At 43.0% G+C, this 15329-nt stretch overlaps 1 protein-coding gene across 1 annotated transcript in view; it reads right to left on the reverse strand.

Annotated features, from left to right (window-relative positions):
- The window catches only part of Adamtsl3 (ADAMTS like 3), a 291589-nt gene that overhangs the window by 180906 nt on the left and 95354 nt on the right, over positions 1–15329 (reverse strand). The window contains exon 5 of the mRNA XM_032893300.1: positions 279–324. Within this exon, the coding sequence (XP_032749191.1) occupies positions 279–324 (46 nt within the window). The remainder of the gene's footprint in view (positions 1–278; positions 325–15329) is intronic.

Consider the following 15329-nt stretch of genomic DNA (forward strand, 5'->3'; position numbering starts at 1 on the left):
GATCGTGTGGAGAAGGCTGGATGACAGACGGACACAAAAGCCCTTGGAGTCTTGAAGGACCCTGAAGCTATTGTGTACATCACTTCTGTGAATGGAAGCATGACATATTTACAAGTTCCATCGTAAACATGAAAGCGCACAGGATACGTCTATGCAAAGGCTGTCATCACTCACACAAGTATTTAAAGTCAACAGAGGGACTATCAAGATGCCACGGGTCTCACAGTTCATGCTAAACCCTCCAGGGTCTAACTGGATTGCATTTCCTTCAGACTTACGTGATTGCTGCAAGTCTTGTATCTGATGTTCTGTCCTTCACAGTTCCTAAAGGAGGAAGGAAATGATAGCTTTTATAGAGGTGATGAGGCAAAGACAAGGTACCCGTTTCCTATAAAACTTTTAGTCGTATGTACTGTTGCAAAGATTCAAGGTTTAAATTCTGAAGAAGCAAACTTTCAAGCATAAGAGAACCAAAAACATCGCAAGAAGGCATCCATAAATAGATGATGAATTCTTTGGGGAATGACATCAACTAGGTTTTTTCTTACCCTACAGTCTACAGGATCTCTGAAATGCTGTAGTGTGTTGGGGGTGGGGGAATGATGTGCATGTGTGGTTAATGTCTGTGTCTGTGTGTGTGTGTGTATATGTGTTCATGTATGTGTGTGTATGAGTGTGTGTGTTTGTGTGTGTATGAGTGTGTGTGTGTGTGATGTGTGTGTGTGTGTTGTGTGTGTGTGTGTGTGTGTGTGTGTGTGTGTGTGTGTGTGTGTGTGTGTGTGTATGAGTGTGTGTATGAGTGTGTGTGTTTGTGTGTGTGTATATGTGTGTGTATGTGTGTGTGTATGAGTGTGTGTATGAGTGTGTGTGTTTGTGTGTGTGTGTGTGTTTCAAAGAAATCTACAAATGTTTCTCTGACGTAGTTTCTTTTGCAATAATTATTTTGTATATTATTGGATCTGATACACTTCTTGCTTTTGTTTGTTTGTTTTGTTTTTTGAAAAGTGTCTTTGCCATGTAGCCCTGGCCTGGAACTGGATAAATGCCCCAGTTCATGCTCTAACTCACAAAGTACTAGAATTATAGGCATAGCCACCAGGCCTAGCTCACCAGTGATTTCCTTAATACTGATTCTCACCTTCTTTGCTCTCCTTAAGCTCACCCCTTTCCACTTACATACCTCATACCACCATTACTTTGTTTATTCATTGTTGTTCATTCATTTATTTATTTAGATAGTTAGTCATTGGCAGGGCTACATTAGCCCTGGCTTGCCTTTAACTTATGATGATCCTCCTATCGCTGCTTCTCCAGTGCTGGGATGACAGGTGTAAATCACCATGCCTTGCTTCCCTTACTGCATGTACTACCCTTAAGTTCTTTTAGAAATGGCATTTCTCTGGAAAGCGCCATTCTTGGTTGGATTTAGAAGGCTTTGTGAAAACTAACTTTTGAAGAAAAGCCAGGGTTATGGTGCCTCCAAAAGCAGGGTCCCTAATGTTTCTAAATGTTTGGTTTTGAATACAGACCATGTACCCATTTGTTGCTCCTTCTGAATGTGTGGCTTAAAAATGTCTTCCCATATTAAGGTCATGGGTTGGCTAAATCTTGATGCTCCATGACTATTCCTCCTCATTGTTTGGCTACTATTGAGGTTTGCTACAATCTTCATGAGATGTGGTGGTTTGAATAGGAATGGCCCCCAGAGAATTCATGCGTGTGAGTGCTTGGCCCACAGGGAGTGACACTATTAGGAGAGGAGGCTTTGTCGGAGTAGATGTGGCCTTGTTGGAGGAAGTGTGTCACTGTGGGGGTGGGATTTAAGGTCTCATATTCTCAAGCTTCTGCTGCGTTCAGATCAAAATTTCTTTAGCATTACGTCCGCCTACATGCCCCCATGCTTCTTACCAGGACAGTAATGGACTAAACCTCTGAACTGAAAGCCAGCCCCAATTAAATGTTGTCTGTAGAAGAGGTGCCTAGGTCAGGGTGTCTCTTCACAGAAATGGAAACCCTAACTAAGACAAGAGGGCACCACATTCGAAAGACTCATGCATGAAGTTCCAAGCTCGGAGGCTGGCAGGAAAACCATGCTCAGCTGGAGGACACATTCTTCTGGGAAGCACAGCCACCTGCCAAGCCTGTGTCACTTTTCTTTCTATGTGAATGACAAAGGAAAACAAACAAGAGAGTGAACTGGAGATTTCAAAATCACTCTGTTTATTTTCAGAAGGTGGCTGTTAGGCCAGGAGTAACATCCGAACACTTTCCGTGTCAGGCCAACTTATAAACCTAAGAATTTTAATGCAATTGGAACTTATTTCCTATGTGGACTAATGTCCTGATATATCCCATTGGCTATTTATTTGATTTTTAAAAACATTTTACTACACTTTTATTTTACTCAACCTTTTTTCCCAGTTTCAAGGAGAGATAAGTATTAAAGGGAAATGGTTTGTTAGAAAAACAGAATTGATAGAAATACTGAGAAATAAAAACTCTGGGAGCACACACACACACACACACACGGGGCAGCAGTTTCTTTAAAAGTGATTTTTAAACTTTGGAAATATTTTTCACATGGATTTTAATAATTACTTAATTTTACTCTCATAAATTTTTTAAAAATTATTTCCAAGCAGAAATTTAAACTAAAAGAAAAAAGAAAGAGCAGAATTTTGTATGGCTTTGCTTCAAGTCTGATCTGTAGGCTCCATAGCCAAAGTCCACACCCAGTTGTCAGCCAGGGCGTCCAGAAGTCATCTGTGTGAGCATTGAGCCTAAAACTCTAAACCCAAATACCAAGTGCATCCCTCCCAACAATGCCACTTCGAGGACTTCAAAGTGACAACAGAAGATAAGACATTTCATCCCAAGAATTCTCAAAATATAAATTAATATGTTGGAGCTCCTCTTTCTTCCATGAATTCTGTGGTGAACTTACTGTGGGCCTACATATAGACATAAGGCTACAGGGGCATTGCTACTGGGTTTGCTTTATAAATCAGCCCTCTGGCTGCCATTTTTAGCCTTCTACTTTATGTTCTCCAGCCTAACACACACTCAGCCCACAGGCCAGCCTCTATTGATGTGGCCTGCTTCAGTTACAATTTAGTCAGAAAATGAATGACTACTTTATGAAGCAAGCATAAAATGAAATGCAAGTTATTTTAAAGTTAAGGACATGAGAGTCCTAATTCCCCAAGCAGGAACCTGCCAGCTTATTCTGGAAATAATTCCTTTGGCCCAAAGCAATAGAGCTGCAAAAAAAAAAAAAAATTACTTGTGTGCTTTAATACCACTATAATTAGCATATGAAAGAGACGATGGTTATCAGGAGTATATGAAAATTCAAGAACACTTTTTCACAGTTATGGATTCTCTACCCTTACAACATTCCCAGCACCGTAGAACTGAAGATTTTTAAAGTCTAAATTTATGAAAATCCAGAAAACATGTTGATGTCACATGAGAATACATTAAAAACATTAATAAAGTTTCCCTGGAGTTTATAGTTCTATGATTTATTATATTCACTTGGTGATATATTGACTCAAACACTCGTGTCATAAAGGCTGAGAAGCATATGTTTTGGGGAATAAAAAATATATTAATTTTAAAATAGTAGTCAAGCTGAACCTGGGGTCCCCGTGGCTGGCACTTGGCCAGAGGATCAAGTCACAGGTTTCTGCAGAAAAAAAGATGGTCTGGTTGGTGCTCGATTTGTAGGGCATAATAGCCAACTGAAATGTTTAAATATAACCAGGTCTATCCACAGAGAAAAGTAGACAGCACTCCCCTCCTCCCCTGAGCCCTTCATCTTGAGGAACACGTTGACAAGGGAAGCCAGGGATGGCCTCAAAGCCCAGGGATGGCTTTGCAATCAACTCCATCCTCCCCTTTCAAGAAAAGCTGACCACGAGTGCTCAAAACTTATGACGTCTTATCAGTCTCTGTGGCACTTGGAGGAGAGATGATAAGCCTTCCAAAGGAAGTCGGTTTCCTCCTTAAAGTCTCTGAGTTGCTGTGAGATATCCGAATACTGAGTCAAGAATGAATAAGGTGTATGAGGACCAGTGATGGGGAGCAAGGGGCCTTGAACTTGCCAGGTCCTTGGCATAAGCTATATGGCTGCTTAGCTTGGAGTTTCTGTGAGACTCCTAACAGTGGGAATGGGGGTGTCTCTGACTCTTTCACCTGCTTCTAGAACCCCTTTCCTCCTACTGGGTTGCCTCGTTCATCCTTGATAGAGGATTTGGGTCCAGTCTTACTGCATCTTGCTGTGCCATGTTCAGTTGATCTCCCTGGGAGGCCTGCTCTTTTCTGAAGGGAAATAGAGGGGCAGTAAATCTGGAGGAAAGAAGAGGTGGTGGGGGCTGGGAGAATTGGAGGGAGGGGAGGCTACAATCAGGATGTATGATGTGAGAGAAGAAATTAAAAAAATAAAAACTTTAGATAAATAAAAGTAAATAAATAAAAACCCACTACCCTTCTCTCATATGAATTTGATCTAATTTATCTGCAAGAAGATGACATTATTGTTATTTTGGGGGGCAATAGAGCAGGCAGATGTGTCACAGGTTTTTCAGGCCCAGAGCCACCTTGCATACAGTACACATATGTAACACACACTTCTGCGTATATGCATGCATGCATATATTATATACACACAAATGCATACTAAGTTTAGGGTGTTTTGTAAGCTCATACACCTATTTAAATAGGATGAATTCAGGGAAACAACAAATTTGGAGGATCACAAGGTCACAAAACATTTCAGAATTACAATGGAATTCATATATAGACTTAGGACACTATGGTCATTGTGTGTGTGTGTGTGCACAAGTGCATGTATGTATGTGCACACATGTGCCTGTGCATAAACTTGGGTGTACATGCATATGGAAGTTCAAAGTGGACCCTGGATATGTCCTCAATTGCTCTTTGACAGTGTTAATTGAGGCAGGGCCTCTCAACCCTGAGCTGCGGACTTCACCAGTCTCACTAGCCAACATGCTTTGCGGATCCTTTGTCTTTTCCTTCAGAAGTTGGAGGAGGGGGAGGTAGGAGGAATGGCAACAGGACTGAGGGTAGGGATGAGAGACAAGGGAGTCTCCAGAGACCAGCACTGGGGGCAGATCTGACTTTATTGCCTAGGCATAAGCTAATATACAGTGAGCCAATCCCGAGCCCCTAAATTCTTGGCCAACCCTATCTTGCCACACTGTGTGTCAAAGTCCTGCATGATGAGGTAGCTCAGATGATACTTAGGGGCAGTATCATCACCTGTAAGGACTTCTGTGAAAATGGGGGAAGTGGCCACTGCTCTGGCCTCAGTTCCTTTGTGCCGCCTCACCAGTGTGGCAGGAACCAATTTATATCTAAAACCCTGTACTGCAGATCAGGACTCTCCTTAGCGGAGTCTCGGGAGACTGTGGTGCCCAGCTCTCAGTCCTGTTTTTTGCCTTCACAAGGTTGACTTCCCCATACCCCAGGGACAGGAGGCGATTGGGAGAGTAGAGGGAGTGGAAACCGTGGTTGGGATGTATTGTATGAGAAAAGAATAAAATTGTTTAAAAAGTTGGAATAGAAGGTGGGCCACCGCACCCACCCAGCATTACAGGAGTTCTGGGGATCTGAACTCCTGGCCTCAAAAGCCCCTGGGCATTATTTCGAAGTCTCTGTTCACAAATGTAATTAAAATAGCTGTCATGACACCACAGTGATGTAGCTTGTAACTATTAATAAATGCCAACATTTTCTTTATAACTCCAACTTTTATAATTCTGCTAAAGGATTTACACCACCCAGAAAACATAATGATGTTCACCTATATAATTTCAAATTTTACACTTCATAGATTTCCACTTGAAATTTATCCTTCATATGGACTGATACACGCTAATACTTTTTCATTGAATATTATCCTTTCAATTTAAAGTTTCACTACAATTTATGGATTATTTTAATATGAATCAACTAGCTTTCCTTAATATTCATGAACTCAGGTGATTCTGAATTTTGAAGAGCATCTGTAGTCCCTCAGTGAGAAATCCTGTCACCACGGGCTAGCCTTCGGTGTCCAAGACACACGTCAGCATGGACCCTGGGCGGGTGCATTTTCTACCAGACACAGCAGATTACCCTCTAAGGTGACGTGACATTTCCCCATTACTGCTTGAGGGGTGTGTGTGGAGGAGGTGGTTCTCATTTTCACACATTCAGGTCAATAATTCAGCATTTTAAAACTTTACAAATATTCTCAATCTAGAGAGCGTGGAACTTATTTAACTTTTTATTGATTCTTTGTGAGTTTCACACCATGCGCCCCAGTCATGTTCATCACCTCATCCCTTTATACCCACTCTCCACCCTTGCAATCTGCCCTCCAGAAGGAAAAAAATCTCATTGTGGAAGCTACTCACTGTCAGTCTGTCCCACAGTATACCCTTCTGTCCACACATCTTTATGTACAAATGTTCATTGCAATGAATCACTGGTCTGGTTTGAGGTCTCTGGCTTCTGCTGTGCTATCAATATTGGATCCATGCCAGGCCTCCTCTCAGACATCCAGTTGTTGCCCTGGAGATCCTGAAACTTTGGGTCTTACAGAATGGCACGCTCACCTGCTCTAGCAGTTCCTAGATGGGGGTAGATGTTTGGGTGGACCAACTCAAATCCCCAGATCTGGGCCTGGGTAGTAGCCAAACTTGTCAGTCCACCAGCTCTCCTACTCTCACACTCTCATGGCTGGCTTACCAGCAGGGCCAGCAGGGCCAGCAGCAGCAGGGCCAGCAGGGCCAGCAGGGCCAGCAGGGCAGGTGAAGCCAGCTCTATTGTGCCTCCCAGGTGAGGTGCAGGACCTGCTCTCCCAAGTGCTGCAGTAGGTAAGGGGCCCGACCATCTCTTCTGCTCTCATGACCCAGGGGTCAGCTCTCCTGCCTGCCACAGGCAGTGAGAGGCAAGGGGAGGCATCTTTCCCTCTCATCGCACAGTAGACAAGCAGCAAGGCCAGCTCACCTGTAACTCCTCCTCCCACTGCTGGCTTTACTGTGCTTCCTGGGTTAGGTACTGGGCCTGATTTCCCTAGTGCTGCAGATGGCAAGGGGTAGGGCTAGCTTTGCACAGCCTTCAGTCATCAACAGGGTCCCAGGCAGAATCCTAGCTGAGTCCTGTGACTGGATGGTTGACCTTTCTCTTCTGATTTATAATAATAAATTCATGTACACATATGTCTATTTCTTTATTGATGTGAGAAGGCCCAGCCCACTTGGGCATTCATGGACAGTTGGTCCTGGGAGGAATAAGAAAGGTAACTGAATGAGAGTCTGGAAACAAGGCAGTGAGCCGTGTTCCTCCATCTTTCTGCCTCTACTCATGTTTGAGTTCCTGCCATGATTTCCCTCAGTGATGTGCCCTGAGCTGGCAATGTAAGATAAAAACCAGCCACAGAGAAGAACAACACTATTTCCCCGAGGGCTGGAGTTTGTGTCCCAGCCGCCACATCAGGGAGCACGACGGTGTACATCCAGCTGCAGAAGATCTGACACTGTCTTCTGGCCTCCATGGGCACTACACGCACGTGGCATAGACTTACACCTACGCATATACATAAATTTTAAAATCTGGGAAAATTTTCTAGGCAGTGATGGTGCACACCTTTAATTCCACTACTCAGGAGGCAGAGTGAAGCAGATCTCTGAGTTTAAGGTTAGCCTGGTCTACAGAGCTATTTCCAGGGCAGCCAGGGACACGCAGAGAAACTCTGTCTCAAAAAACAAAAACAAAAAAAACAAAAACAAAAAAAAACAAACAAACAACTTAGTGCCTATTCATGTCCTGTTTGCAAACTAAGGAGACACTGGCATTTTTATGATATTGAGTCTTCCTATTAATGATTATGCTTTGTAAATGTATTCCATATCCTTCATAGAAGCCATTGCAAAATGCTTTATATTTTCCTAATGTTCAAATGTTGCCTTTCGGAATGCTGCTTTCTAGCAGAGTGCACAGAGTAAGAGCCCAGTTATTTACGCATTAGTCTTGCCCAGAATTCTCCAGTGAACTCCACAAGTGGTCCCCGGATTTGTGTACAGGTGCTCTTGGATTTATTCTCTGTTTGAGCTGTGAGTCTTGAGAGTTATGTCTTCATCTCTAGTCCTCGAACGCTGTGTTTTCTTGTCTCATGACTTTGGCTACACTGAATATAAACAGTGGCATCAGGGAGCCTTACTTCACATGGCTCCATTGTGAGATGAGGCATGACGTCCGTGGACTCTGGGTGCGAATGTCTACTTCCGCTAGGAATGGAGGGTTTTCAAGCTTTCACCAAATGCATAACTGCATGGCTCCCCTCCTTACATCATGGCTGCTGGGCCTGCTGCTGCTCCTAATGTTGCCTCCTAACTTCTGTACTCTAACCTCACAAACTTGAACCACAAGTGCTCTAGTGCTAGGAATCTCTCTCCAGATCCCTCAACACTGCCGGACACATCAGGTCACTTCCTACAATTGGCATGTCCTCATTGTGCATGGTACTGGCTTCCAAAAGGACATTTTTATACAAGTCTATAATGTACTCTGAACATGTCTGCCTCTGTACTCCATACTCTCTTTCTCATCTATCACAGCCCCGTACGTGCCTTTCATTTCCCTAGATGTGTGCACACATGATTTATGTATCAGTGTAAAATCTAGAATATACACGTGAAAGAAAACACACGATATTTGCCTTTCGAGTGAGACTTAATTCCATTAATATGACAAACTCCAACTGCAGGCACATTCCTGAAAAATGACATAATTTTGTTCTTTATGGCTGAATAAAATTCTATCATTCAAATACATGTCATACACACACACACACACACACACACACACACACATATGCAGGCTATATGCATTCTGCTTCCTTACTATGTACAATGTAAGTGGACTGATACATGTGCACCTGAACCTTTTGGGAGAACGGTAGTACACATGCTCTACGGTGGAAATTTTTTTCCAGTCATAATTGAGATCAATATATTTAAACCATGGATTTGTTTTCCAAGCTGTGTAGAAAACCTGCTTGGGAGAGGTATGAACCATAAAGGGTTAGAGTGGCTAGAGTCGCAGTTCCTGAGCTCTGCCTCACATATTCTCCTGGCACCGGCTCCTGTACTTATCGTGGAATGAAACTTTCTTAAGCCGGGATCCCACTTCCACCACCAGGACAGACAAAGGATCAGCCATGCACTCCAATCTGGCCTTCAGGTTTCCCTCCGGATCTCCTTGATTTCTTATTGGTTCAGATTTAACTTGAAAAGTATGCATGTCTAATTAACCTGGAATTTCTGGGGGAGGGGTCAAATAAAACCTAGAATAAAATTACTGTGAATCACATGCATTTCTAAGAAATATTTCAGGGGTTTGGTCTACTGCTCACTCAGTTTCTCTGAAGGGTCATATCTTAAGAAAATCTAGCACAGGGACACACCCAGGACAGGTAAAGTATAGGACGCTTCGGTCATCACAGGGATCCTGCAACCTTCCTTTAGTAGCTGTGGCCTTCCCTCCCCTCTTATCCCACCACTTGGCAACTGTTAATCTGCCCTTTATTTCTGAAAGTCTGATCACCTCAAGAGCATTGCGTAAGTAGAATGATGCAATTGGCCGCCTTTGCAATCTTGCTTTTATAAATGCCATGTTAATTCCCAGAGATTTGCCCAGGTGTTTCTATCTGTCGTTGATTTATTCCTACTCACTTCTGTGTATATTCCGTGGTTTAGAGGCACAATAGTCTGTATTCACACAATAAAGGGCATCGGGTTTCTCCCACTTTGTGATTATGGTAAATAAAGCTTCTATAAACAGTTATGCAGTTTGTTTGTTAAGGATTTTTCTTTCCTAGGATAAATAGCTAAGGCAATAAGTGCTAAGTTTCTATACATACACACACACATACATACATACATACATACATACATACATACATACATACATACATATTTTATTTACTCATGTATATGGGAGGGGGAATGTTTGTAGGGGCCAGAAAGGTTGTTGGACCCCCTGGTTTCAGGGCAACTGTAAGCCGTTTGGTACGCGCTGGGAACTTGGGTGCTCTGTAAGAGAGGCAGATACTCCTAACCACTGAGCAATCCCTCACTCCACCCCTGTTTTCATTTTTGCTGTCTGTGTTTTGCAGTCCTCTATGTGTTCAGAGGGATTTATGCTTAGGTTTGGGTGGTTATAAATGACATTATGTTTCAGATTTCAGTGACTGTCCGTTTACCATTAGTAAGATAAATATTGCAGATTTTTATATATTTATTCTGCATCCTGGGCCCTGCTAAAGTCGCCTTTCAGTTATATGTCATTTTATAAACTCCTTGAGATTTTGTACATAGACAGCAGTGTTCTCTTCAAGTTCTCTTTCCCTGTTGTAGTGGCCGGAGAGGAGTCCAGCACTCTGTGGAGTGATGGCCGGACGATCAGCCTCACCTAGCTCGTTCCTGCTGTTAGATGGAAGGAGTGGGCTGCTGCTAAGTCTACCATAGCTACAGGTGTTTGGTGTTCTTTATTAAATTGAGGATGTCCCTTTTTAGTCCTATTTTTCCAAGCATTCTCTATTGGTGTTGACTTTTGTCAAATACTTTCTCTGTGTCAACTAATAGGACCTGTGTATGTTCTCTTTAGAATGTTAAAATGACACTCACTGACTTTTGAATATTAACCCATCTAGATGCACAGTTCTTTTATAGATTTGTGACTATGAATTGACATGTTGAATTTATAATTTTTACATCTATATTTATGCTCCACTCTTTCTGTATAGTCTTTCTTTGGTTTTGGTCTTAGTGTTATACTTCATTCATAAAATAAACTTTAGTATATTCTCTTATTTTGTGGGATATTCTCTACAAAAATATTGTAAACTCTTCTCTCAGTGTCCTTTAGATGTTGCCTGGATAGGAAAGAATATTCACATTATAAGTTCGAATTCTGTATTACAGAGCTATTTTAATTGTGTATCTTATCATAACCATACACCATCAGCTTCATGGGCCAGTAAACGTTAAATTCTGGTGCAAGACCTGGAGACTGCCTGAAATGACTTAGTTTTCTCTGCAGAATCATAATAGTCTGCCTGTGGTCGCAGAAGCTCCTGTTTATAGTGAGCAGGAGGACTAAGTGTGGAGATAAATAACCGGCCAAGAGATGAGAGTAAGTGATATTTGAATGCTCGACCATAAATAGAGCATCTGCACCAGCCCCTCCAGTGTACAGGGAACATCGTAGAAGAGGGGGCAGAAAGAATACAAGACCCAGAGGAAGGTGGCGTGGTGTGGAATGCTCTTCTCCAGGCACAGAAGCTACTACACGCACCTTGAGCAACAGCTCTGACTGTTTGAATAAGACCTGTACAAGTTTGAGCCCATCAACGTGCTCACAGGCCCTACCCACCCTGAGGATCTGTGGTCCATCAATGATTTCTGGGGAGGGAGAGACTTTCTTCAGTGGTGCAGCTGCTAATAAGGTAACCACGATCCTGCAAGTAACACTGGTATTCACATGCCTGTGTAAAATTTCATAAGTAAGTGCATTGTTATATATAACAAATATATGCAAAAAACAAACATTTAGAACAAAGAACGGGGGACACCACACCCTGCAATAGTTAGACTCTAGCTTCCCTCTTCTACTGCAGCAAAGGCTGTGTTCTTTGAAGGGAGATAACCAACGGTAAAGGCCTCTGAAAAAAGCCATATGGAAATCTACTATTGAGAAGCTTCCTAACACACACACACACACACACACTCACACACACACACACACACACACACACATTAAAACATATGTGTATGTTTCAATGAAGTTTCCCTATGTGAGGTGGTGGGAATAACCTCTCTCCCAAGTGTCATCGGATATCAAACAAAATCCCCATGCCAGATGCGTTTCTTCCCTTTGAGTAGTTGGTCAGCAGGGTCTCACAAACTCCAGAACAATACAGACCCTGGTCATTGCTCTTGGTTACCCTCTAGAACTTTCTGGTAGGATCATATTGCGAAGACATAAGATGCTTGAGTCATTGGACACAGAAAAACCAAGCTGGTTCTGACCTGGAACCTTCATCCTTTCCAGGCTAGGTTTCACTGTTTCAGAAGGAGCTTTTCAGGCTACTGAGGGAGGAGAGTCATCAACAGGCTCACCCACCTGTGAACTTTGCAAGCAAAAGGAATGACCAGCCACAGAGGAGTCCTCTGGGTGCAATTGTGGCATGATAATCTTAGGAGTATCCAACTGCTTTCTGATTGGGTTTAAGGCCCACTCCACAAGACAAAAGTCACACCTTGTACTGTTAACAGGGCCAAGACTCATAGATGGGCAGAGCTTGGATCTTAGGCAGAACTTACTACTATTATTCAGCTAAATGCTCATGGTATTAAACTGCATCTTAAACACTTAACTTTATTCCTCAGACTAGTGCAGTTCTCAGCCTTGGTCATAGAGCCTTCTTTTTTGTAGCAGACAGTGGTTAACCAAGACACGTACAATTGATCAAAGTGCAGAGAACAAGTGCCTGTTGGGTGCTCAGCTCTTAGTGGGACATCAGTATTATACCCCACACAAGACTCAAGGACCATCACCAAAGAGGAGGACGTTTGTAAGAGCCAGAGGCAACAGAAACGGCTATGAAATGGTACTTTCTGGTCATGACAAAGACTGTCTACATAGACTCACAATGGCTCTAAGTGTCTGCACAAGACCTGCACAAGATCAAGTCAGCCAAAATTCCACATCGGATGGAGGGTGGAATAATGAAGTCCTACCCCGAGGAGCAATTGGCAATTGATAGTTTCTGGGGGATGGGAAGTAAGTTTTCTATGGGTGTGGCTCATGATAGGCTGGCCACACTCCGGTTGATGAGTCATCGATGGCTCATACTGTGCATATATGTACCCTCACTGTCCTCTCACAGACTAGCAGCATTAAGTGGACTCTCTAAGCTCAAAAAGATTTCATTAAGTTGGGAGGGGAAAGTGGTAACAGATGGGAGGAGATGAAGGGGGAAGTGTAAGTGGATTTAGTTAAAACACACTATATTCATGTATTTTCAGACAATGAAAAAAATAATTGTGGGTGCTTGAGAGATGGCTCAGTGGTTACGAGCACCTGCTGCTCTTTCAGAGGACCAGAGTTCAAATCCCAGCACCTACTGCCACCTATAGATCTAGCTTTAGGAGATCTAGTACCCTTGTCTGTCTTCTGAGGGCATCTTATGCACACACACACACACACACACACACACACACACACACACACAAACACACACACCACACCACAAATAAATAATAAAGTAAATTTTTAATAAATAATCAGAATAAAGATTATGTTCTTATCTCAAGAGTTAGTCTGGACTGTGAGATAACGGAACACAAACTTCTTGGGGAAATTACACATATACCATCATGTACCTGGGTAAAAATTATATTCGAGTTCAAAAATAAAGACAGCTTTAGGCACCCAGGAATCTCTTGAAGGAAGGAGTATTCCATAAAAATCAAAGATGGCTGCTGGCACTGAGCTAGCATAGGAGTGGGCACAGAACAGGAAACTCTAAGCAGCCCTTCCCCCCATGACTGACGTATTCGCTACTGAGAAATTCGGATGCCAGGGAGTTACCACTTCAGTCTGACGCTCACTGGTCACCCCAGTGAGCTCCAATGGAGTGAAGGGCTGAGAGGGCACTGGCAGCAGCTCGGTAGAGACTACTTGGACCATTTGTTCACCTGCACTCACATGAGAGTCACAGTATCCTGAATAGCACAAATCAAGGGAACAAGAGGCCGGAGAGCTCAAGGAACTGAGTTCAGAGCTGGGCAGTGGCTCAGAAAAATCCCTGAGGGTGCCTCTGGGAGCTACCTTTAAACACCTTCCAAGCCAGAGAACGTGGTCCTCTGCTCACAACGGTAGGATCCCTTTCCTCTCCTACTCAAATCTCCCCTCTGAGCAGAAGCAGGGAAGACAGAAGCTGAGCAGTGCCCCCTTATCTACATCCACTTAGGATAAAGGAGCCATAAACTCTCAGCATCCTGAGATGCATTACATGGAGAGATAAGGTCCAAGCAAGACCAAAGTAATCTTAAATCAATTGAGAGCTTTAAATATTTTGGTCCTATGATGAGGGAATGAAAATTATCACCCATGGACCTTAGTGTATTCTTCCAAATTCCTTTTAACAAGTGCAGGTGTGGGGAATATTGTTTTAGAGAAGACAGTGGAGCAAATGCCACTTATTTGCCATTCCAGCTATTGTTAATTTCAAGGTATTCATACTCCTCAGATTCGGGGACTACACAGAGACAGCCAAGGCATGCCTTCCCCTCTCAGTTCCCATGCTAATTGCTCTCCACGGACTGGTGACTGACCAGCACTGCAGAGGAACTTACCCTTCACCTAAGAGGCCATTGCCCTTCCTTCTCCACAGGTACATGTTCTCTGATGGTAGGTCTCAGTAGGACATATATGTCCTGCTGTTTTAAGATATCCCATCATTCCTCTGCATATCACAATGTATTTAGAGTAGTGGGACCCTGATTTCTTAACAGGAATGAAAGAAAAGATCAAGCATTGTCCTTCCCTTCACTAGGCTAAGCCTGGATTCTGTTCTCTAGATATTTACATAAGCTGATGCCCTGTCAAATTTCTCTCTAGATGAAACTACTGCCATGCTCCAGCAGCCTAGTCATGCCTCCCTGGATGAACCAACGTGTCCTCCTTCTCACAGGAATCTGTGTTCTCTTCGTCTACCATGCCCTGCACTATATTGAGAAAACTGAAGGACATACTTAGTCACTTATCTAATGTACTATAAAATAAACATCATGAAACGTGAACTGAGCAGAATAAAAATGCTCCCTAGTGTCAGTTTATTCTTTCACCCAACAGTATCCACATCTAAATATGGCCTCTGTAATCTAGGAGTCTTTTGTCTGGGACCAGAAGATGAGGTTCCATCAACCTGAGGCTGTGCCTTACCTACGAACAAGGTTTTAAACTCTCCGTTGAACCACAGCCTCCAAAACAGCAAAACAGCAAGAACAACCTTACTAGGGACTTGTGGCCTTTAAAACTAAGCTGATCTTACGTTTAGCGCTCTCTCTCTCTCTCTCTCTCTCTCTCTCTCTCTCTCTCTCTCTCTGTGTGTGTGTGTGTGTGTGTGTGTGTGTGTGCGTGTGTGTGTCTCTGTGTGTGTCTGTGTGTGTTATACATTTGAATGGGTGGGCACACTCATTTGAGTGTCGTATGTGGAGGCTAGATGTCAATGTCCAGCATCTTCCTCA

This window comes from Rattus rattus, chromosome 2 (genome assembly GCF_011064425.1).
Source record: "Rattus rattus isolate New Zealand chromosome 2, Rrattus_CSIRO_v1, whole genome shotgun sequence".
Lineage (NCBI taxonomy): Eukaryota > Metazoa > Chordata > Mammalia > Rodentia > Muridae > Rattus > Rattus rattus.